The 24,332-nt window shown below is 38.1% G+C and overlaps 1 protein-coding gene across 4 annotated transcripts; it reads left to right on the top strand.

Moving 5' to 3' along the window:
- The first annotated feature begins 57 nt into the window (after window positions 1-57).
- On the top strand, window positions 58-24,076 carry VPS39 (VPS39 subunit of HOPS complex). Of its 4 annotated transcripts, XM_035328097.1 has the most exons (27): window positions 58-302; window positions 1,732-1,797; window positions 2,648-2,680; window positions 3,129-3,193; window positions 3,944-3,986; window positions 4,504-4,554; window positions 4,977-5,071; window positions 6,315-6,413; window positions 7,030-7,122; window positions 8,693-8,876; window positions 9,381-9,501; window positions 9,859-9,979; window positions 10,500-10,629; window positions 11,754-11,896; window positions 12,739-12,882; window positions 13,445-13,586; window positions 13,875-13,961; window positions 15,357-15,430; window positions 16,015-16,113; window positions 16,384-16,501; window positions 16,977-17,105; window positions 17,590-17,692; window positions 18,588-18,633; window positions 19,250-19,399; window positions 19,553-19,687; window positions 20,264-20,355; window positions 21,270-24,076. In XM_035328097.1, exons 1-27 carry the CDS (start codon window positions 230-232, stop codon window positions 21,343-21,345), a joined length of 2,712 nt encoding a protein of 903 aa, XP_035183988.1. In that variant the 5' UTR covers window positions 58-229; the 3' UTR covers window positions 21,346-24,076. The 4 variants fall into 4 exon arrangements, with proteins under 4 accessions (XP_035183988.1, XP_035183990.1, XP_035183989.1 ...); XM_035328099.1 differs by lacking the exon at window positions 4,504-4,554 and having other exon boundaries at window positions 59-302; XM_035328098.1 differs by lacking the exon at window positions 2,648-2,680 and having other exon boundaries at window positions 59-302.
- The last annotated feature ends 256 nt before the right edge of the window (window positions 24,077-24,332 follow it).

A 24,332-nucleotide genomic window follows, 5' to 3' on the forward strand; every position in this document is an offset into this window, starting at 1 on the left:
CGGGGCCGGGCCGGGGCGGGCCGCGGCGGGCGGGCGGAGCCCCGGCGCGGAAGCGGCGGCGGCGGCGGAGGCTGCTGGGAAGGGCGGGGAGCTGCGGGCCGCCGACAGTGGCGGCGGCGGCGGAGCTTCCCCCGGGGCCGCCTCGGAGAAGGGGGATCCCCGCACAGCCCTCTCCAGCACCCGGTCGGCGGGCGCTGCGGCAGCCGGGCCCAGCGGAGCCGCCGCCGCCATGCACGACGCCTTCGAGCATGTGCCGATCCTGGAGAAGCTGCCGCTGCAGATCGACTGCCTGGCGGCCTGGGGTGAGCCTCCCCCGGCTTCCCGGGCCGAAACCCCGCCGACCCTCCTTCCTTGGGGCCGCGGCGGTGGGGCGGCTGCCGCCGGCAGGTCCGGGGTGCGGGGAGCGCGGCCGCTTCGGCACTGAAGAAAACCCATAGTCTATATTTCGCCTGGTTTTTATCTCCTAAATGCGTTGAAAGCTTGATTTTAGAGCCCGTTTGTGGGTGTTAGTGTTCTGTAAACGGAGAGATTGTGGTGTGGGGCCTGCCGGGTGAGGTATTTGTTAGTCAGGTGATGGCACCGACCGGTCTGCTCGCAGTGCTGAGGCTTCTCCAAGCGCTTGAGCAGTTCCCGGCAGATGTGCCACAGTGGGACAAAACTGGAGATAAAAACCCCCACGCCTTGTGGAATCGTCACCCTTTCATCTGCCTGAAGAACAACATTGACACGTTAATAAAGCTGCCACGTTTGAGCATGAATAGTTTGGAGTTATGTAGTAGAGAAGTGAAGTTCATTTATTTTTGTGTTGAGGTTTTAACCTCTGTCTCTTTGAAAGCACTTACTTTGCCGAAGCAGAAAGGAACCAAAACCCACAGGCCCGCCCCGTGACAGCATGGTTGCATAAAAAGGTTTCATTTTGGCTTTAAAACCCTTCCCTCAACTAATGGAAGGGAGGGCTTGCAGGAAACAAAACTTAATTAAAATACAACTATCTTTGGTAGTGAGGAGGTACTAGCTGTAGAAAGAAATATTTGTATATACTTTTTTCACGTATGATCTTAAGCAAGGAGGAATTTTTTCAGTCAGATTTTGAGACCTGGTAAAGATATGATGACTTTTGCATGCTGTAAATGCTGTAAATTCAATGTCTGAAACTTCGCCACAGAGTTTGTATTAAATGGGTTCGGTTCTCTTTTGTAAGTCTTAACGTGACTGTTGGTTGTCCAAGCAATTCAAATGCAATTTAAGCAAAGCCACCACAGCTGCTTCAGGCATAGCTGACTATTTCAGAAAGTTTTCATAAAAAACTTCATTCTTTAAAAAAAAAAAAGAAAGAAAAGAGAGACAGAAATCCTTGTTTGTCTTCCTGACAGTTTTTCTCTGTTATGTAGCAGTGTTCCACTCTGAGACTATGTCTGAAGAACAGATTATTTCCTCTCTTGATTGTACAAAAGATGCAATTACTTTTAACTTCACAGTCATATGAATAAGCAGGATGTGATGTCTTGGCTGCAGCCTCTGTTTGTCTGTTTGATTTTTGTCCATCATCTCCTGAGAATGCAAGCTGCTATCTAGCACTTGCACCAGTGAAATGGTGGGAGACTTGTGTGTAGTCACCACGTGAAGTTCTCTTTGGCTTTTGAATCACGTTTCCAGGTGCTCTGATAAACACTGCTTAGCCAAGAAGGTCTGCTGGTACTGATTAGACTCTTTTCTTCCTACTCTTTTTAGAGGAATGGCTCCTTGTTGGTACCAAACAAGGGCACCTTCTTCTTTACAGGATCAAGAAAGACACGGGTAAGTTGATTTTAAGTATGTCATGAAAAGTTTATTTTATTTTTATTTCATGCACTTCAGATGTTCCTGTAACATTACCACAAATCTGTTCAATTGCTGATTTTTCCTACTTAGAGTTTAAAGAATATTTGTGGGGGATCTTTGTTAGAAGTGTACATACCATTTATAAGGTCTTTGGGAAGGATAGCTGGTAGTATTATCCTGTTGCCTGCGTTAAAGTACACTTTGTATAAGGTCTCCAGACCTTCTCTTTGCAGGAAGTTAGTGTAGTTTCTGTGAATACAGTACTCATTGTGCATAAACATGCAGAAAAGCAGACAGTGCGCTAGTTGTCAGAAGTCTGATGCTTGTTATGTGTTAATAAAAGACTGGATTAGTAAACAAATGAAAGAGCAGCTTTATTCAGTGGGCCCATCAGCATCATGGGATGGGAGAGGAGGAGCCCTCCTAACTATTTCTGTCGTGTATTTACGTGTCTTAGACAGTTATAAGTGTTCATAGTCTATTCAGGAGATGGCACAAAGAGCACTATTCTATTTGAAATTTAATTAAAATTGATTTTCACTGGATGGATTTGTATTTTGCTATATCTGCTATTATGTAGAAACTCGTGTTATTGAACACAGTAATGTAGTCTAGTGTGAGACAGCAGGGGAAGAAAACAAACATCTCTGTCCAAGTTCATCATTTCTTGGAAAGATACTCATTTGTAGCTACTTGGATTCTTGAGACTGAATTCAGATAGTTTTTTCTGAAACTTGTAGGCCATCAATTCCAATCAGAACGTGCTAGTCTTGAGTTGCTAGTGCCTTATCTCACGTGGTAAATTTCTCCCCCTTTTTTGCATCAGTGCCAGGAGAGGTTTTGTCATCAGAAAGTGTCTGTAAGTCTTTATCCATAAAACTCCTTTTAAACCCTTGTGGTGTCATGTTTATTCCTTGTCTACTTTGCAGTTACGTTGTTTCCTAGCAGTTTAAGTTTCTGATACTTGATTGGTGTGGATACATTCTTTATGGGTATCTTTGTATCTATGGGTTTCAAAACAAATAATAAATTTTGTAATCTAAAATCCCAGCAAGGCAAAACCATAATTGTTGAGGTTCTCAGACAAGCGCAGGTAGCATAATTTAAATTTTCACCTGATTGTGTAGAAGACTTTCTGATGCATTTAGCTGTCAAGTTAAAGATAGCCCAGATATTTTGAAGAATAATTCTTCAAGTGGCCAAATTTACTTTCATAGTTCTTTGTGATCTATTCAGTGTAAGATTTTATTCAGTCATAAATTTAAGGGCAACTTCAGTTTACATACTGTCTTAAATCTTTTTGGTAGGTTGCAATAGATTTGAAGTGACACTAGAGAAATCCAACAAGAACTTCTCAAAAAAGATTCAGCAGGTAGGAAATACCATTTTCTTGGAAAAGTTTTCCAGTGTTTTCAGCCAAGAAATAAAATCTCAAATGTGTGACTTGAATCTGTGCTTTTGCCCACTGTTTTCCCATAATAGCAATAAGCTTGATTTGTTTGTTAGAGCAGAGATGTTGGGATGTAGGGGTTTATTTCTGGCTTTTATGGAAATGCTGTTGTTTGCAGTAAATTTTCATCTACTCTGAGAATATTTATAAAATTTATGATAATATGCCAACAGACTGCAATACTTAAGTATGCAAATTAAGTATTTGACCCTTGAATGAAATATGGCAATGTGAATATAATTCCTGTTACTTGGAATTTAGAACTGAAGTATCTGATTATCTACTGCCAGTCTTACCGATACTTGATTATTTTTTTTTTTTTGGAAGAACTTGGCTCATTGATGATATAGATACTCAGGAAAGGATTTATATCAAAAAAGATTATGCAGCCTCTTGCAGCAATGCTTGTGCACGTGTTCAGAGGTACGCCTGTAATAGTAACGTACCCTGCACTACAATGTTTTCTATTAGTTGGAAACTATGTGCTACTTGAAAAATCGGGTGTAAGTGAAAGGGGTTGCAGTAATCTAGGAGGAAGGTTGTGCATAGATAGCTGCCTTGCTGTTTTTATTATTTTGAGAGTACGCAAGATGTGTCTTCTTAATCTATAATCAGGCTTCTTTCAGAGGTTTAATTTATGAATGGAACCACTAATTAGAATTTTTCTTTCAGATTCATGTTGTTTCTCAGTTTAAAATTCTGGTCAGTCTGTTAGGTAAGTAAAGAAAAGGTTGTAATATTTAGTGAGCTTTTGTTGGTGCAACGTATGGCCAAATAATTGCACTCCTTCCGCACATGCATAGTACTCCAGTTGTTGGAAAGTCATTGTCTGGTATTCAGGCTTCTTCACCTTGCAGAGGAAGCATTATGCAGCTTAGAATGAGAAGCAGCTTTGTTTATTGCAAGCCAACTTGGAGAACAAAGTATTAACAAGTTTTGTGATTAAAAATGAAATAAATATACACTAAATTGTGTGTGTATATAAATTTATATGTATTGGCATATATATACACATAGATGTGATAGGTGCTAAAACTTGTGTTGTCCAAACTTGTTTCTGTATGAAAATTACCTGAGGTGTATTGCGCCAAATTCAGTTTACTTGCAGATAGTGATCTTTTACCCTCCTTTGGAAGATCTAAATTTGCTTGTCTTTGGCTTCTGTTTAGCCTTATGATCTTCCTATATCTTTTTTTGCTTATGTTGCTACTCCCTTCTTTATGGTCTCCAAGTCCCGGCTCTTCCGACTCCAGCATGCGTAGATTTCTGCTGCCTGCGTCCTCGTGCGTACAAAAACTTGACCACAGCATCCTCCATTTGCAACTACTCACTTCCTACTAATTTCAGGAGCCAGTTTAAAATGGTCCTTGTTCATACAATCTCCCATCATGAACTTGCTCTAGTCTGGCCTGTTGGCTGACTTCCATTCTCGCTTCCTCTGCTTGCTTAGCACCTGTTCTCAGTTTCTTCGTGTAATTTTAGCAGAGTTGGTGTTAGTCTTCTCTCCTGCATGTATTGGCTTGTCTTTCTGTGCCTTAGCACTTTTCAGGTTTGTGGAAAACGTTCCTTTTCCTTTCTTGGAGCTCCTAATCTCTCTCACAAATTCTTTTTTATATAAACATAAACTGTGATAATTGGTTTGAATTAGCAGTGAGCTCAATGTGTGTTAAATATTGAAAAATAATTAGAGTTTTGTTTAAAACAGAAAATAACATTTATGTCCACGACCTGTTGACATTTCAACAAATCACTACAGTTTCCAAGGCAAAAGGGGCATCTCTCTTCACTTGTGATCTGCAGGTAAGAGGGTGAACACAGTGGCACAGATGTCCTTACCACTTTGTAATAAGGACACCTTGTTATGTTGCTGTATAGATTTCATTCATTAATTTTGTGTAACTTACAAGCTTCTTGGTGCTTCTTAAAGTATGTTTGTAACAGTTGTTGAAGCTTTCCTTAAGGCAACGAATGGAGGCCCCATAATCTTCCTCCTGTGTTCTGTTAGATATCTTCCTGTGTCTGTTGTGTGTGTAGCTTTGAACCTCCAAACAGAAAACTTGAAGGCATTTTTATCCTGTGGTAACTTTGAAGGTGCCCCCCCCCCCCTTTTTTTTTTGAATGGTCCTCTTGAATATAAAAGCCATTCCCATCCCTTAAATTGTTGGTGAACTAGCTCATAGTGGCTCCCTACACCAAGGATCTCCATCACTGTATTTATTACATTTGTTTGTTAAGCTGCATTGGCCCAAGGACTCCCAGGGCAGTTACAGTAGATTCAAGCCATAAAATGGTCTGATGAGGTATAGCTATTCTGCGTCAATATGTTATTTTTAATTGAGTGACTTATTTTTATTTGACTGACTTTCTCAGCCTACTTGTATTACTCAGAAATCTTGTTTATAATCAGAAGATGTGGGTTAGTGCTCTTCATCAGTACTTTTATCTCTTTGCACCATGGGAAACTTAGTATTAAGTATTTTCTAGTAAGTACTTAGAGCTTCCTAGGTGTTAAAACTACTGATGTCTTTTGAAGCACGTTTAAATCTGGTCATTCCAAAGTGCCTTACTACTTGTGTGTATAGGCACTTAACTTTGCTAGTGTTTCTTGTCAGGAAACCTCCATCAGGGTGGAATATAAAAGATAGCTATTAATGTTTTTATCAGTGTAACACATTCTTTGCATTGTTCCATTTCCTCCCCTTTCCTATACTGTGCAGAGTTCAAGCTGCTTATCCTGGTCTTCAGGGCTGGGCTGATAGCTCACGATGTATCTTCTGTTTGCATGTGTCTGTCTTCAGTGCTCTTTTTATTTTTTTATTCTCGTATTTCATTGGTGTCACAATTCCTGCCATCTAACCAAAGTTCATTCTCAGATACCCTGCTTGCCTTCTCTCTGTGTTTCCATGTTTAGGGAATCCCCTTCTGGTGTGGATGAACAAAACCACTTGTCAGCTGACAGCCTTGCTGCAGGCTGAGGATTCATTGCAGTTTGTTATCATCTTTGCCTTCTAGTATTAATGAGTTTAGGGCTGTATTTTCACAGCATTCAGATTCAGGGGAAGAGGTGCTAAGAATGTGCGTGGCAGTGAGGAAGAAGCTACAACTTTATTTTTGGAAGGACAGAGAGTTCCATGAACTACAGGTGAGTTGGACTGTTTCTGTAGTCTAGCATGCTTCAGCAGGGCCTCTACTACTTTTTGTGGAATCCCTATTAGAGGCACTACTGACTTTTAGAGCATTGAGTCCTGTTGTTAGTTTTGAAGTGATTTAACAAAACAGCAACATGTAAAAGTACAAATACAGGATTTAAGCCACAGTTGATGGCATTAATGCAATTTCATGAATTAATTCAAAGGCTGTATTCTATAGTGTGCTTGTAAGTTAGTGAAATGCATTAGCAAGCAGCCTTTATAAATATGTAGCTGTCAATACCACTATGGATATGGGCCCTAACACAGACGGTAGTTGCTGACAACAAGTGCAGAGAACTGCACTTCCGAATACCACAGTGATAGATAATTCTTTAAATATTTATATTGCTTATTCAGCTATACTGCTTTTCTAGCATTTACATAGCTGACTCTCAGCATGCCTTTTTTTCTGTGTGTGAATTTGGCCTGTTGAATACTATTATTCCTTGACCAGCAGAAGTCAGGTGTATATGTGCTGGGGAACACGATGTCAACAACAGCGCTGTCTGTTACACTCTGTCATTTGACTTTTCTCTTGTAACTACCATTTTGAATTGTTTTCCCCAGGGGGACTTCAGTGTACCTGATGTACCCAAGTCTATGGCATGGTGTGAAAACTCTATCTGCGTAGGTTTCAAGAGGGACTATTATCTGATACGGGTAAGAATGGGTTTTAGAATATGATATTGGAGGAGATTGGAATAGCAGTAAGCACTATGTAGGATGCTCCTATGCTCAAGAATTTAGCTGGTAGACTATATGAAAAAAAGTATTTTGGTGTTTTTGTTTTATGTGGTTTTGGAAAAGTAAATTTAAGTATGTCCTCTTTAAACTGAAGTTTTGTCAGGAAGTGATCTTTACTTTGTCACTGTTGGATTAAGTGTTTGAAGCTCTTGCAGAAAAAAGACAACAGAAAAGATGTTTTGGTTGGGCAGCAGTCTTTGTAAGCATTCTATCTAGCGTTTTAAGGAAGGACTGAACCTCTATAATGACAGAAAGACACATAATTTCTTGTCTGGGACAAAGAGCAACTTACCTTTTTTTTTTATTCTCTTGCCAAACTGTGGCAGCTTCTGTTTGAAAGTCTTGAAATTTACTTTTGTTAATTTAGTGTCATAGTCTCCTCTTATGCTTCATATGATAGCTATAGTCAATTCATTTTTTTCCTTTAAAATTGGCTTCTGCTTATACTACAGGAAAATGGGATGAGGATGAGGTGTACCATATGTACAGTGGCTACTCTATTTTTTAGTTGATAGGAAAACAGTGTGGTAATTCTACAGTCATTTTAAGCTGATATTGCTGATGGAAGTTGTGGTGCCTTTCTGTATCCCTCTTGTAGATTTCTATTCCCGCTGTTTTAGCAGTACAAGTGTTTGTGCAGCTGCTGAAGGAACCAGAGTAGAGAACTGCTGTCCAAGTGTCCACTTGGGGTTGGATCTGGTACTTGTCTAGCCCATCACTGAATAGCTTCATTTCACCAAATACGCATTACAAATACTTGCATTAAAATGCATTAAAATGACTTGTAATGCAAGGGAAGCAACAGGAACATGTAGCTGGAGTTGAGGGAGTAAGATTGTCCATTTTGGCAACAGTGAGTTGTTAGATCAACTCATGAAACATCCCTTTGATTTTTTCTTTGTTTCTTTTGGTTTTCAGTGTGTATGTGTGGGTGGTTGAGTTCAGTTCCCTGGACAGTGTATGGCCACAGGAATGAGAAGCTAGGGCAGGGAAAAAGGCTGGAGAGTTTGCTTTACTTTTAGTTTGTTTCTTATGTGGCAGTGTTTACTCATCCTAGAAATCAAACAACGTTAAAGTTTTGGCCCAAATTAAATCTTGCAGTTACACCAAGAGGTGTTTGGACCTCTTAGTGATGTTTAGTGATGTTTATCTGCCTTTATCTGTTTATGATGTTTATCTGTCTTTATAATCTCTGTGCTCAGCTACTGCCATAGTAATAGGGATATGTCACCACAGACACAAGAGCATTAGTTCTTTATTTCTAAATGATGTATAAGCAAGAGAAATGTTGATATGCAGAAAATACTGTTGCTAGCATTTAAAATTGCAATTGTCCTGTTAGTGTTTAATCTGGGTTCTGAATCTTTCTACTAGGTAGGTTTTTTTTTTGTTTGTTTGTTTTTTTACTTTCAGATACTTGCTGTTCTGCATGTTTGAAATAAAGTTATTTTTAACAACATATTTTCTGTTTTCTTTATTATCCTAGGTGGATGGTAAAGGATCCATCAAAGAACTGTTTCCAACAGGGAAGCAGTTGGAACCACTGGTTGCTCCTGTAGCAGATGGAAAAGTTGCAGTTGGCCAAGATGATTTAACTGTTGTGCTCAATGAAGAAGGGATCTGTACCCAGAAATGTGCCTTGAATTGGACAGATATTCCTATAGCCATGGGTGAGAATTAGCAGTAAATCTTTTTTTTGTCTCTTTACTGCTTTGGAAGTGATAAAATTGTTGCATTCCTGGTGTTTAGAAACTAGCTGGGTTTGTAGTGTGACAACTGGTTTCTAAAGTATTGCAAATTGTACTTTCCAGCTGTGGAGAGTTCCATTTGTTTATTTTTGTTTCTTCTCCTTTGCTTCTAGTCTGCTTGCCTGATTCCTTCTTGAAAAACAGGGATTATTGCCTATTCCTTTATGGGGATGAGATTTGAAATGGAAGGCAGTGTGTTTAAAGCATTGTAGTTTTTGTGGTTACGTGAGTGCCACAGAAATCCTGTATCTTGAAATATGAAAAAAAAAAGCCTTGTTAGCAACTTGCTGTCAGCCTTGGGCATTGACTTCTGTTGTTAATAAGCAAAAAAGGCATGCATTTCAAGGAGAGGAAAAAAAAAAAGGAAGCCTTGCTTTGTTTCAAGAGGGAGCAATTAACTTATATTTTCACTTGTTTTGCAAATAGAGCACCAGCCTCCCTACATCATTGCTGTTCTGCCAAGGTATGTGGAGATCCGCACATTTGAACCCCGACTGCTGGTACAGAGTATTGAGCTACAGAGACCACGCTTCATCACCTCTGGAGGGTACTAAATAGAACATGATTGCTTTTGTTGAGCTGTCTGTATGTGTGGTAGCATGCTGAAAAACTGGGAGAGGAGCTCTTCTGACTCCCCTGGCTTGAGTAGCAGCATTGAAGCAATCTGTTGTTGTTTATGAACAGAAATATGGGTGCTGTACTTTATGGAGCTTATGGTAGAGCTGGGCATCTTTGTGAATATCTGTTTACTGGAGATATTTCTGCTCCATTCTGCTTTGCAATATTGCTTAAGTTGCCTTTGTATCTGATTGATATGTGCGTGTATTAACCAGGATTGTTTGTATGAGTATTGCTCATTTCTCAGTGCTGGAACTTGGTAACTGACCTTTTAACTTCTTTGCAGGACAAATATTATATACGTGGCAAGTAATCACTTTGTTTGGCGGCTCATCCCAGTATCCATAGCCACGCAGATCCAGCAACTTCTTCAGGATAAACAATTTGAGTTGGCTTTGCAGTTGGCAGTAAGTATTCAAAATTCTTTGGGTTTGAAGTGAAATGACTGGGAATTATTGTAATAGTTATGTGTTACTACTGAAACAGTAATTTCTTAGAGATGCCGAAGTGGTATGTTTAATTACATTGCTCTTACAGTTGTAGGTTTTTCTGGTTTCCAAAAACTTCCCTAGAGCTACACTAAAATGAATTAATTGTAAATTCAAATTGTAAATGAATTTTGTATTGCTAACTGGAAAAAAAATTGAAAAGGCAAATGAATGATAACATACTTGCTGTGATATAGCAAGTATTTAGATAACCAGAAGTAGCTTTCAAACCTTTCAGGTTATCTCTGTGACACAATTAATGTAGAACATGAGAATCAATATCAGAGGTGTTCACTTTGGAAGATTATCCTTCTCTGAATATGGCAGGCTTCCGGATTTCATAATCTCTCCAAAAGATAATACTTCTGTTATTTTTCTAGAGCTTTTCTTATCATTTGTGGTGCCCAAAAGTTTTTAATGTTTATCAATTTGTGTGTAGGAAATGAAAGATGATTCAGATAGTGAGAAGCGACAACAAATACACCACATCAAGAACCTCTTTGCCTTCAACCTCTTCTGTCAGAAGCGCTTTGATGAATCCATGCAAGTTTTTGCCAAACTTGGTACAGGTAAATGCTTGATTTGGCCTTAAGATTACTTGGGTTAGGAGAGATGAAATAAAGCTCAAAGGTCATTGTGTGTTTGGGTTCTGTTTTAAAATAGTTTTGTCTTGTGCAGACCAGTATCCTTGTGAATGAGAAGCAGCCTATGCAGCTGCTTTGCCTTTTATACTGGTTATAGTATTTGACTTAAAGTAACTGAAGTTAATTAATTAAAACATGAATTTGCCCTTTGTGCAGGGTGTAGTTTGGTAACCTTTTCTGCAGTGTATGTAGTATGTACAGACCCTTAAAGCTTAGGGTTTCAACAGCTGTCAAAAGTCTTCTTGGAATGGAAAATGAGGAACTTCTGTAGATCTGCTATACCTTGTTCTCTGACCATGCCCTCAGCCCTGTTTCCTGTTTAATAGACTAAGCTACTAAAGCCAGGGAACTTTTCTGTGATTTTGGAAGTCCAAATAGTCTCTGTTATTCCTCTGGTTTGTCCTAAATGGAAGACCATCTGAAGACTGGACTGTACCATAGAATAGTGCTTGAGACTGATATACTTTGTTGACAGCACATCCCTTGTGCATTTAAATCTAGAACTTTTACGTTCCTTGGTGATACTTAACATCATACTTAGTTTTGAAAACTACAATGGAAGAGAAGGACTTAGAACTTGAAATACTTGGAGCATAAATTAGAGGACAGTAACTCTGAATTTGTTTAAACTCCATGAAAATGGATGCTCATTAGTGCAAACAGTGCCATTCAGTTCATGTTTCAAAAGCCCAGTAAATCTTTTCTTAAAACATTGCTTGTTCATAGAAATCCTGTCCTACTGTCAGACTTCTTAGCGCTGGGATTTTGCAAGAGCAGTAAAAGGATTATAATGGATTGTCTTCAGTGTGTGCCAAGAGCACAGGTTGAAACTTGTTCTGCTTGGACTTTAAAACAGTCTTTCTCTTGTTGCTTTTGCCTTTTTAGCTTCTTTTTTGTAAGCGAGTTGTATTACCTGAAACCTTGTGGACGTGCAAGTTGACAACAACTCTGTTGGAAAGCTAACTGTACTCAAAGGCCAAGTTATGTTTAAGAGTTGGCAAAAATAGTATGTTATGAATGATTACTAATTCTAGTTATTTTTTGCTTAGATCCCACTCATGTGATGGGTCTGTATCCTGACCTCCTGCCCACAGATTACAGAAAACAGCTACAGTATCCCAACCCCCTGCCAGGGCTCTCAGGGGCAGAGCTGGAGAAGGCACATTTAGCTCTGATAGACTACCTGACTCAAGTGAGTGCTCCTATATCTGTTCTTAGAGCAGGGTTATTCAGCTGTAGTGTATTTGCTTGGGTAGCTTTGTGCAGGAAGCAGTATGCCTACTCCAGCTCTGTCAGGCTAGCCTTAATAGGCTGTCTTAATGGCTGGAAATTCTATGGCAGCAGCTCCTGAAAAAGTGGGGAAATCGGAAGATGAGAGGCATTACACAGATGTGTGAGAGACATGTGACTTTTGTGAGGTCTGGGTAAAACTTACTCATGGACTAGATCCAAATGTGAGTCTAGTATTTTATTTTCAGTAGCCTTTCAAAAAGGACTTAGGCATCTTTTTTTTAATGACTGTTTTATGGAGGGCACTCTGTCGAGAAGATGGGTCAAAAGCATGAATTAAAAAGTGGAACAGGAGGTAGTGGGTACAATAGCTTCCTGTCATGTTCTTGCAACTGGACTCTGAATTGTTCTGTTGCCATTCTTACGAGACAAAGGAAGCTTGTGTTTTAAGGAACATATTTTTTGCATACAGTGATTCAAATTGTAGATTGCCCTCCAAATGTTTTAAATGTCTACTGATTTCTCTAAAATGTCTCTGTTCAGGTTAACTGTTTCCTTCTGATGATTTTCTTGAGACTTCAGACATCTTACAAAAGTATAAATTTGCAAAACAAATGTACACACCTAAATCATGTGGGAAACGTGTAGAATAGTTAGAAATAACAAAAATTCTTTAGGAACCAATTGATAAAATAAGTTATTAAATTTATATAATTTATTTTTACTTGGTGGGATATATTTGTTGGCATGGAATGGAGAAATTCATGGCCTTTCCATGTTAAAATTCCATTTTACGTCCTCCAGAAAAGAAGTCAACTGGTAAAGAAGCTAAATGATTCTGACCATCAGTCCAGTACTTCGCCCCTCATGGAAGGAACACCCACAATCAAATCCAAAAAGAAGCTGCTACAAATCATTGATACCACACTATTGAAGTGTTACCTCCATGTGAGTTTTTGCATGGCTTAAAGGTCGTTCCTATAAAATGCATTGGTATTTTAAAATGAAAAATTTGAGGAGGAGGATAAGGAGGTGCTTTCAAAATTCTCACACAACTGTCTCGCTTTGGTCTAAAAATGATCTGGGAGTCTTTGGTCTTAGCTAGTTTCCTCATTGGTCAGGAGGCAGTTTCATGAAACAAAGCAGCTGCATCTGTTTTGGGTGGCTGCCTCTGTCAAAAGAACATTGCCTTGTCGATGTGTTTTGAAGTTTTGACAAATGCTTATTGTGTGGTCTTTACTGTTAAATGCAGAAGGGTGTGATTTTTGTGAACAATGTTTTCCAAAGTAAACTTCTATTCTAGAAAGGGAATATAGCTCTGATGTATTGTTCTTTCTTCTATTCCGACAAATTATGGAATGGAAATCTTTAAGGAAGATGAGGCCTGACCTAAGATGTTAAGCTGTCACATCTTGTGCTATTTCTGTGTTTCAACTCACTTTGTGTACCATGCATGGGTTTAGGAGGAGCATGTTAGAAGTATGTCTGAATGCTTCCTTTTTGCTTGCAGACAAATGTAGCACTTGTGGCACCATTGCTACGTCTGGAGAACAATCACTGCCATATTGAGGAGAGTGAGCATGTACTAAAGAAGGCACACAAATACAGTGAGCTGATAATACTGTATGAGAAGAAAGGTTTGCATGAAAAAGGTAGGTATGATGTTGGGTTGGGGAGAAGAGAGGAGGAGTAGGAGGATGTACTCCCTAGTCCTGAGTCTTTATTACCGGCCCACTGAAGATAATTTTCCTCAAGAGGACTTGTTTCTGGGTCTGTCTTGTGATGAAATCTGTCTTAGATCCCGTTAACTGTCTGACCTGCATGTTTACAACAGTTTTTTTGTGTTCCAGGGTAGCCTAATGTGAAACATATCTTTTTTTGTGGTTCAATTTGGAATGATACTCATGGTTGTAAAGGAATTAATCTTGTTTATCTGAAAGCATTACAGGTACTGGTGGATCAGTCAAAGAAAGCCAACTCACCTTTGAAGGGTCATGAGAGGACAGTGCAATATCTGCAGCATTTGGGTAAATGATGGAGAGCATTGTTTCTGTGAAGGTGTTAACAATTCACAGGCTTTGGTTATTTTACTATTCAGCAACTTTATAGATACTATCAAGCTAAAGGACACCCCTGTCATCTAGTCTGTTTTCTTACATAATGCAGACTTTAAGGATTAAGTTCAGGTGTGTCCTGTTTAAACTTGAGTGTCTTAAAGGAAAACATTCCTTATTTCTGATTTAAAACAAAAACAAAACAAAAATCATAGGTAGAGAATATGACATAGTATTTTGTCTTTTATTCCAGTGTTGATTTGCCATCACTGATGAAGTCTGACTTCTGGATTAGGTTTTTCAGCTGAAAGTCTAATTGCTAGCTGTGTTTTTTTTTTTTTTTCCTTAGATCATGAATCTTGTATGAAGTTTTTGTTTTCTGTACATAGAGCAATCTGTTATGACCTAACAGTTTGAGTTGCTGTTCACAGCATGATAGTAACAATTTGCTTGGCTGACTATGTTGTGAACTTCCAAGGCCTTTTTTGGATTTGCTTAGGATGAGAAAGGTCCCCTCCCATCCAATGATATTATTTATTTCTAATGTATCACAGTACTAGGAAAGCAGACACAACCATCCAGAGTGGTTTATGAGGGATTTATCTCCTAGTCTTAAATTTTTGGCAAAATTTGATATACATGTATTTTTATTACTATTACTTTCAAGAACTCTTGCTGACTCCTGTTAGTAACATGTTTTATCAAGGGTAAACATTATTTACCTTGACATTGAGACCTTTCCCATTTATGCCATGTCTCTTAAAATTACATTTCTTATTCACTGGTGTAATTTGCTAATGCCACTTGTCTCTTAGAGAATGAGGTGCATATGTGACATTCAGATTATAGCCTTACAAAACAAACTTATATTTTTTTAAAGAATTGTCATTTGGATAAATTCATCTTGATGGACCTATGTCATCTGTTCATTTACTACCTATTACGAAAGTATTTGACCCTTTGCTATAGAAGACATTAGACTGAAAGTTTGGAAACTGTCTGAAGAAAATTACACAAATTAAAAGTATAGTGTTTTTCTACCATAATAAAAACAAATTGCTGGTGTTCGTAAGGGAAAATGTTTGGGAAGAGATTCAGACAACAGAGCTAGGTTTTGGTCTGACTTATATAAATTCTGTGGTGCTTAGAATTTGACAGTGCCATTACTTGTTCCTGTTTGAATTCATGTTTGTGAAGTAATTAAATTGTCTTTAACCTGGAATGTGATTTGCTTAATTATAGAGAAGAAAACAAAAAAGTATTTTTCTGTAAATGAAGATTTGCTAGCTCTGAAAGCATCTGTTTGTGTTGTGAGTAGGTAGATCTTCAGGAATTTAACGCTGATCACTGCTAATTCTTGTGTTCTAGGCACAGAGAACTTGCACTTAGTATTTTCCTACTCAGTCTGGGTGCTCAGAGATTTTCCTGAAGATGGACTGAAGGTAAGTTTTGGCTTAAACAGGTACCTTGCCATTGAGATTCTTTGTACAGTGCATGATTTAAGAATCCATGTGTTAACGTTAAATCCAGCGTAGCGTATAAATGATATTGTCTGTGTTCAGTATTGGTAAGCTTATCTATCAGTAGATAGAGCAGGACGGCTTTTCAGTTTTTCTTCTTTCTTCCATTCTTTGAATACATTACCTTGTAATAAGTGGCTAAGAACCTTCACATTTGATATAACATTTAATGTTTTTGATATCAAGCTTTTTGTAAAACAGCCTAAATTAGTATTTAAATGTCAAATGTTAATTTGCCTTTCTAACTTTTCTTTGACTTCCTGTATTTAGGAGGTGCTGGGCACTGTAAAAGATAAGTGTTAGCTAGGGCAGAAGTGGGGATGTTTGTTAACCCTTGACACAGCTTCTAGGTGCCTAAATAAGCTGCTCATTTTTTTATATACTGCTTCTGCTTACTCTTTGGGCTTATGTGGTGGTATGCTGGGCTTCAGTACCTCAGAGAAAATACACTGCAACATTTAAGAAAATATATATATATGTTCTGTGAATAAATTTTTATTTTACAGATATTTACAGAAGACCTCCCTGAAGTGGAAGCTTTGCCACGAGATAAAGTGCTCAGTTTCTTGATAGAAAACTTCAAAAGTTTGGCTATTCCTTATTTGGTAAGAACTCAGTTAGTTTTACTGCATTACGTTCAGTATGTGTTGCATGTAAGTCTTTAGTTCCCCACGTGTTGGAGCATGATGCTGTCTTGGAGAATTCTAGCTTTGCCGTAAGTTGTACAGAGAAAAATAAGAGCAAGCAGAATATGACTTAAAATATGAAATCTTGAAGTCAAGCTTGGTAAAGGCAAGCTTGGAATTGTTGCTTGCTTTTAATAAATTACTTTCCAGAGGAAATATCTTTAACTGAACCTAAGCATGTATTTACAGGAACACATCATTCATGTCTGGGAAGAAATTGGTGCAGACTTTCACAACTGTCTGATCCAGCTGTACTGTGAGAAAGTGCAGGGCTTAATGAAAGAATATCTCAACTCTTTACCTGCAGGTATGTTTAGCCTTTTCTGGTTGGAAGACCAGGGGATGGGATAGTGCAGGGAAGCCTCCACATTGTCTTGCTCTAAGCCTGCGCTACTAATATCCAGGGGTAAATATGCTAAATGGTGTGAAGGAACTGGAACAATGGAAGTTGTGGGTTTATAAGGCAGTCTGGTTTCTTGCCTCCCTAGAAATCTTAAGGAACCTAGTTACACTTTGTTCATGGTTAAGTGAAATGTCAGCTACTGCTTGCTTTATTCTGCATGTTAAGGGCAGGGAGAGGGCGTTGAATAATCATCTATTGTCTAATCAGCCACTGGATATGTTTCAGGGAGCTGAAGTAGTTTCTCAGGTGTACTTGATTCTTAGCCCATATAACGTCCATCAGAATGGAGGTCCTCATAATTTTGTTTCTATCTTATTTTGTGTATTAGTGTAGTGAAATAGTTGTAATACAATATCTGATATTTCTTTATTTCATACAGATAAAACTCCAGTGCCTGCTGGGGAGGAAGGAGGAGACTTGGGGGATTACCGGAAAAAACTTCTTCTTTTTTTGGAGAAGTCTAGCTGTTACGAACCTAGTCGACTAATTAGTGACTTTCCCTTTGATGGTGAGTTCAGTTTCCATAGACAAACTAAATCATTTTTCTTGTATTTTACAGCAAAACTTCCTCATTTATTATAGAATTATGGTAACTGGAAACAGATCATGGCTAGGTCTGTTGTAAACCACTGGTGTGTATACTTGCTGTGGTTTTGCTGGCAGAATTGGGTTTCTGGTCTCTGCAGGTTTCCTTTAAGTGATGGCCAAAGACCTTGTGGCATCTCCTATCACTTGGATATTTAGCCTGAATTTTAGGTGAGCTTGAGTAGCTCAACAGATCTGAAGTTTATTGTATCCTAAGATTGCTTAAGAATTCATAAAATGTTACTGTTTCTAGAGTATAGTATACTTAGTTTCAGTGTAACTTGAGTCTATGCTTTGACTACACTTTATACTTCCTTCCGTTAATCTGGTCAGTAATGGAAGTAATGGACCTTTTGCTGTCATTTTTCTGTGTAGCTATTGACTAGACTTTCATGCTATCTCACTAGGTCTTCTAGAAGAACGTGCTCTGCTCTTGGGCCGTATGGGGAAGCATGAGCAAGCTCTGTTTATTTATGTTCATATTTTGAAGGACACCAGTATGGCTGAAAAGTAAGGATTTTTTAAAAAAATTTTCCCACTGTGCTGCAAATAGGTTGTATAGCAAAATGTTGCTGTATGTGGAGTGTGAGTGTTGTAAGCCATCAGGATCTTCTGTGTTTCCAAGTTTTCCTGAGTTTCTTCATCTTTAGGTATCTGTTGATTACAGGTAATGACATCATTGCCTTGAGGATTACCTTTCTGTCACTGTACTTTAGAGCAATATGACTGTCATTAATGAGTTGTTTTTGCCTTGTCAGATGCATCTTTCCACTGGACTTTAGTTTGTGAACTTGTGTATGTCACTTTGCTTTCCTTCTCTTGTGATTGAGATTGACTATTCCAGATGCGAAGTTAAGTACCTTCAGTTGGACACAGCCCTCCAGTGAAGGTGCATCTTTTTGCTGGATCCATTGTGCCAGGGAACCTTATAAGTGAATCTAAAGTATTTAACTGAAAATTAAACTAACCAGCACTGACAGATGTCTTTGAAAAGTGGGGGCTGTGCAGCATAGCTTCTTTTGAAGTTAGTTTCATGAAATGGCTGTTACAGGACATTCAACTGTGGTATGTAGTGGTACACTAATGAACACCTTTTCCTTGTGATTCAGATGCAATCACATTGTCTGTCCCTCTCTCCTTTTTTAATGTAATTAAATCTAGTTTCTGTATGAAAGCTTTGTAAGTTGATTGGAAGTGTGAAACTTGCACAAAACCTCTCTTTTCTTAGCATTGTCACATAAGGCAAACAGTGTTGCATGACCTGATCCAATTGATCAGAATTGGATGTATGATCACCTCATGTGGATGGCCTCAGCAATAAAGCATTTAAATATTAATTTTTCTGGAATCATCCTCTGGGTTCCAAAACTGTCCCTACATTTTATGTAATTCTTCTCTATTCTAGCTACTGCCATAAACATTATGACAGAAACAAAGATGGCAACAAAGATGTAAGTAGCTTTATATTTAGAGTATTCCATTTCCTGTAAGGATGTGTTAGACTGTTCATGCCATGTTAGGGAGTTTAAAGTTTTTGCTCTATATAGACTTCGGAGTTTTTTTTAAGGTGGTCAGGAAACTGTGTGTAAGCTTTTGGAAGTTAGGATTTACTAGCTTTCACTGATTTTTATTTTCTGTTGTGAATGTTACCATATCATTTGAATTGAGCATAAATTCTGTAGAAAATTTATTTTGGAATTCAGAGGAAAACCTACTGTGTTCCTATTCCAGTTACATTTACACACAAGTTAAAAATCAGTGACATTGCTTTCTAAAGATACATGTGTTAAATGAGGGAGGTGTGTTTAAAAACATACTACTTTTATAGAAAAACTTGAGCATAGAATGTAAGTCTTAAAAGGCTTTGAACATCTTTGGTACTTTTCTGAGTTTTTTTTTTTTTTTTTTTTTTTTAAGTTATAATATGATTAAAGCTGTTTAAATGACCATTTTAAAGTTTTGAATGGAGTAGGTACAACTTCCAGAGTACTGTCTCTGGGTTCTACTAGTCTTGTCAGTTGTGGATGAGTGCAATGGTTTCACAACCTTTCCTTTTGTGTGAAACAGGTCTATCTATCCCTTCTCCGGATGTATCTCTCCCCACCTAGTGTTCATTGCCTAGGGCCAATCAAGATGGAAGTGCTGGAGCCTCAAGCCAATCTGCAGGCTGCTCTGCAGGTGTTGGAGCTGCATCACAGCAAACTGGATACCACCAAGGTAACAAAGACTCAGTGTCTGTACTGTTGTTAGAAGATACTGGAGTAAGCATGTGAACAGACTAACGCTGTCAAAGCTAAGTGTGTCAACTTCTGTTCTATTTTGTTTTCTATTTCTTTAAAATTTTTCCTAACTAAGGTTATTTTGCTTTAGGCAATAAACCTTCTACCAGCAAATACACAGATTAGTGAGATTCGAATCTTCCTAGAGAAAGTCCTTGAAGAAAATGCCCAAAAGAAGCGATTCAATCAAGTACTCAAGAATCTTCTCCATGCTGAATTTCTGAGGGTAATTACCCACCATCCATCTTTTATTGGAATGATGTTTCAAAACTGATGTTCAGCATTTAAACTAACTATTCCTTATATGGGGTGTGTGTCCTCTAGATGGTGCTGTAGTTCACTTGAAATTAGTAGATGTGTACAAGATAGATTTAAAGTACCCTTTTCAGGGTATGTCAAATGCATTCATTTTAGTTTGGATGGGGCTTGTGCCTTGGTGAGTCTCTGGACTCACTGTGCTCTGATGTGCTTTGCAGGGTTATCTCAGAGCATGGACTGCATTCTTTCAAATAAACTGAACCAGATGGTGCACTTAGAGTTGCCTGAACATCCCTTGAATGGTTGGAATGCTTTAATCTACAGATCAGTCTATTTCAAAGTTAAATTCTGTAAAATGTATAATGTGGGTTTGGGTCTCTGCTCTACAGAACTGGGAAATGGGAGAAGTTGTACGGTAGTACAACCTGCTAATAAAGATACAGCCACTGAAAAGCAAATGTTTTGAGAGTTTTCAGTTTCATCAGGCTAGAAAGGAACTGTAGCATGGCATTGCTTTTTGATAAAGTTTTTTATTGTCCCATAGGTTCAGGAGGAGCGAATTTTGCATCAGCAAGTGAAGTGCATAATTACAGAGGAGAAGGTGTGCACTGTATGTAAAAAGAAGATAGGCAACAGGTAAGAGAGCATGTGTCTTAGAACTTGGGAAACAGAATTGAATATGAATCTGTATACTTAAAGTAAGAATGTTGCGAAATTCAATGTGCATATATGGAGAGAGAACAGCAGTATGAGGGAAAAAATTGAGGAGTGTTCAAGTTAAAAAAAATTATATCACTTCATGGCTGGGAAAATATCAAAGTTCAGTCAGTGAAGTTTATTGCAAGAGTTTTAATCCTGCTTTCAATAAAGCAGAGTAAAATGCCTTGAGAAATTCTTAAGACATCTTGCTTTGCAATTCTAGAAAGCAAAAAGTCACTTCTCCTACTGAATTTGGAAGGAATGTTCTGTAAGAACACTGTCTTCTACCTGCTTTTTAGCTAGAATTGAGGAGGATGTTGTAAAGAATCTCAAATGAAGATCTATGTGGAATTGCTCTTTATATGGCTTTGTGGTTCCCTAGATGGTTTACTTCTTGTAGTCTAATAATAATCTTAGGATATGTAAAAGTAGAACTAACTCACTTAATACCTCTATGCCAATAACTATCCTTCTGCTATACCCTACTCAATAATTATGGGTTGGTACAGAAAATAAATTTTATTTGCATTTTTTCTTTTTTTTTGTTTGAAACTCCATTGGAATGCCGCATGATCAGTTTATTCATTCTTGTTGATTTGAACCGTTTTGATTTATCAGTAGCATTCACAATGATAGGGAATGATCCTTTTTCCAAAACATGTTAATGAATGTAGGTCTGAATATACTTAATGTTGTGCATATTCAGGTTTGTCACTAGTGTGTAGCTTGTATGCAGTGTTGGTTTGTTTGTCAAGTTTTCTAATGCTGTAAATTTTAGTAAGGCTTTGAAGGGCATGTTTGGGAAAACTGTTTGTATTTACAGTTGATTTTTGTGTTCTGTTTCTTTACAGTGCATTTGCCCGATACCCTAATGCAATAGTTGTGCATTATTTCTGCTCCAAAGAAGTCAACACGTTGGACACCTGACCTTGTCATGTTCAATAAAACCAACTCTCATGAAATTCAGAAGTGACAGCTTAAGAAGTTGATACTTCTGAGATTTTTGAGGCTTGTTTCTAGGTTCTCTTACACTGGGTAGAAGTAATTTGTATCTATGGACTGACTGTACCTATCTGACTGTATTGATTTACTAGAAATTGACTTTAACGATGTCATTATAGTGCTGGCAACGACATTGGACCTCTCAGATGAAGAATAGAAACTGATCAGCCGTGAGCTTTGTAATGCACTCCAACCTTGTGAGTTACCAGACAGTTGTAGGGTGTTCACAAATCAAGCTTTACTATAAAGCTTACCTCCTTAGAGTAACAACATTGTGATTTGGTCTTGTATGTAAATAGTTCTTCAAAAAAATAAAATTCCTTTGAAGTCTTCGCAGCTGTATCAGCATTGCATGGAGATCACCAGGTGTTTAGCATAGAGAAGGCTTCTATGCCTATTTCTTGACCTAGACAATAATTCTATTTTTCATCCCAGTGATGGGAATACTTAAATGCTGGCCAAAGGAATGTTTTTATTGATGTTCAGTGTTATCACCTGACCTTCTGATAAACAGAATTTCTACAACGGGTTGTCAGGCAAATAGTAGATATCACTGGTGAGCTGCTTTTTTTTTTTTAAAAAAAAAAAAAAAAAAAAAACAAACAAACACAAACTTTAGTTTGAGAGCTGTAAATTTAATTAACTTCTGTGCTGTTTGCACTGCACTGCATGGTCACTCTTAGCATCTCTGGAAGCTCAGAGACTGTTCTAAGGTCACATCTGCACTCATACCAAAAAGCAAAGAACACCCTGTACAGCAACTTTTCAAGGGACTGAACTACAGTTGTTGCTTGAGCTTTTATACTACACTTGTCATTTGTGTATATAAAGTTCTTCAGTCCCTGGTTCACTTGCCAATGCTGAAGTAAAATCTAGACTATTTCAACATCTCTCTGTTTTAAATGCTTTAGAACAACTGTGTTTTGCGCAGGCTGGTACTGTTCTTAAGTTACACTTGGGCCAGAAGTCTTAACTACAAAAACTGGATTGTAACATGTTCCTTGTAGGCTGTAATATTTTTGTCTAACTTCTTTTTCCGAAATCTTTAATCGCTAGCAAGTTGGTACTAGGGATATTAAAATGTTCCGTGCAGAAATAACCTGAGCATCATTAATGAAAAGGCAGCAGTAGCAAATAACCCAACTGAGTGGATCGTTGACTCTAAACATTCTGGTCTAGCAATACTTATAAATATGTAATGGTTAAATAATATGGCGCATGACATATAACTGTCAGATACAACCTCTTAATGATCAAGTAATAAAACCTGTCTGCCTAAGGTGTAACTGGATCTCAGCTAACTTCATAGGTTTAGTTAAGCCATTGTTACACGGGTGTGTTCTTAGGAACACATCTGCTGTGGGCTGGCAAGAGTCCTAATTCACTTTCATTTATCACTGTTAATAGTTTCCCTTGATAACTGTTCTTCTCTTTTTCCACGTTTGTATTTATTGTTTATATGCTGTGCATTCCTTTGGATTTCTTGGTCCAGTGTTTTGCTACTTTTGTATTTGGATATCTTGGGCAGTATTGCTACTGATGTCTTTCTGTAGAAGCTGAGAAGAGGGGATGGGTGGTGTTGGTGTTTTTAACCTTGTATTTCTTCTATTTGAAGAAGAGAGCCTAAAAATACTTACATTCAATTTGCACATTCTGTATAGATCTTTATATACTAGTTCAGGTACAGAGGGAGGATGTTTTGGGAGAGTTGTGTTTACAGATCATTGAGAATGACAGAAGGGTATTTATCAAGGCCCTGTATTCCTTTTATATGGATATAACAATGTTGCTCTGATTTTTACCCATCTTAGGTTTAGTGCTGTTAGTATGACTTTTATTTACGTTAATTATCTGCTACCAGGAGAGCTGTATTCACATATGAGGAACTTCACTGTGCTCTTACTGTCACGGTTAAGGTTGTGCCTCTGTTCACCTCTCTTGCATACCTTTTACAGAGATGTGGTTTGTGCTGTAATGTTTTTGTTCGTTCTTGCAATGTGGTTTGGATTTACTTAACCATACAGCAGGTTTGTCTAAAGCAATAGATTGTAATAAATGTTGTGAACCAATGTGCTTCAGTCATTGTGAAGTTAAGCTTTCTGGGCTGCTCTAGATGATTTTTTATATGTTAGTTGTTGCTTTCTCCTGGAAGTCAGGCTTGACGGAGGGTCTTCCAGTATCACTCCTGCTTTAATAATGTGTAATCCAAATGAGGCCGTGTCATATGATAGCTGTTACCACTTCTCAACTTTGTTTTTTAGATCTACGAGTTTATAATATGCTTTTGAATGTTCTCAAAATCCTACTAAAAACACTTCTGTATTCTTTGAATAATATTTTTGAAAGTCTTACACCATTAAATACATACTTATTAGAGAATACTAAAATTACTGACATGTTTTTTTGAGTGGTGTTACGCTGTTTGAGGGTGAAGGTGATTGATCTCTGTGTGACCAAATCATGAAATGTTTAGGTTCACTGATTTGCGGTTGCTTGAACTGTAGATCGAAGACTGGCCTAGTGTTAGTATATAGATCTTCATTTTTCCCATCCTATAGGAAGGAGATATACAAGCTCTGAGGAAGAGTCTTTGTGACAGACAATTGAACATATGGGTATGCTGTTACTTCTGTAGAAAACCAACCCATGGGGAACAGAAAAATAAAAATTGATACTGTCCTTTGGAATTTTCATCTCTTCTGATTTTGCAGCTCTCCTTTCAGTGCTGTTAATGGGAGCAAAAGGGGTTGCTTGCATTATTTATCCACATTTTAAGTACTGTATAGTATGGATAGCAATGGTGTGAATTGTTCATGCTTGCTGACCGAAAAATAACTGAATGAAATGTAGATGGACATCTACCTTTACCACTGTGAGGATACTAATCCTAGCAGGAATTAAGTTACGAGGTG

This window comes from Oxyura jamaicensis, chromosome 5, assembly GCF_011077185.1.
Source record: "Oxyura jamaicensis isolate SHBP4307 breed ruddy duck chromosome 5, BPBGC_Ojam_1.0, whole genome shotgun sequence".
Lineage (NCBI taxonomy): Eukaryota > Metazoa > Chordata > Aves > Anseriformes > Anatidae > Oxyura > Oxyura jamaicensis.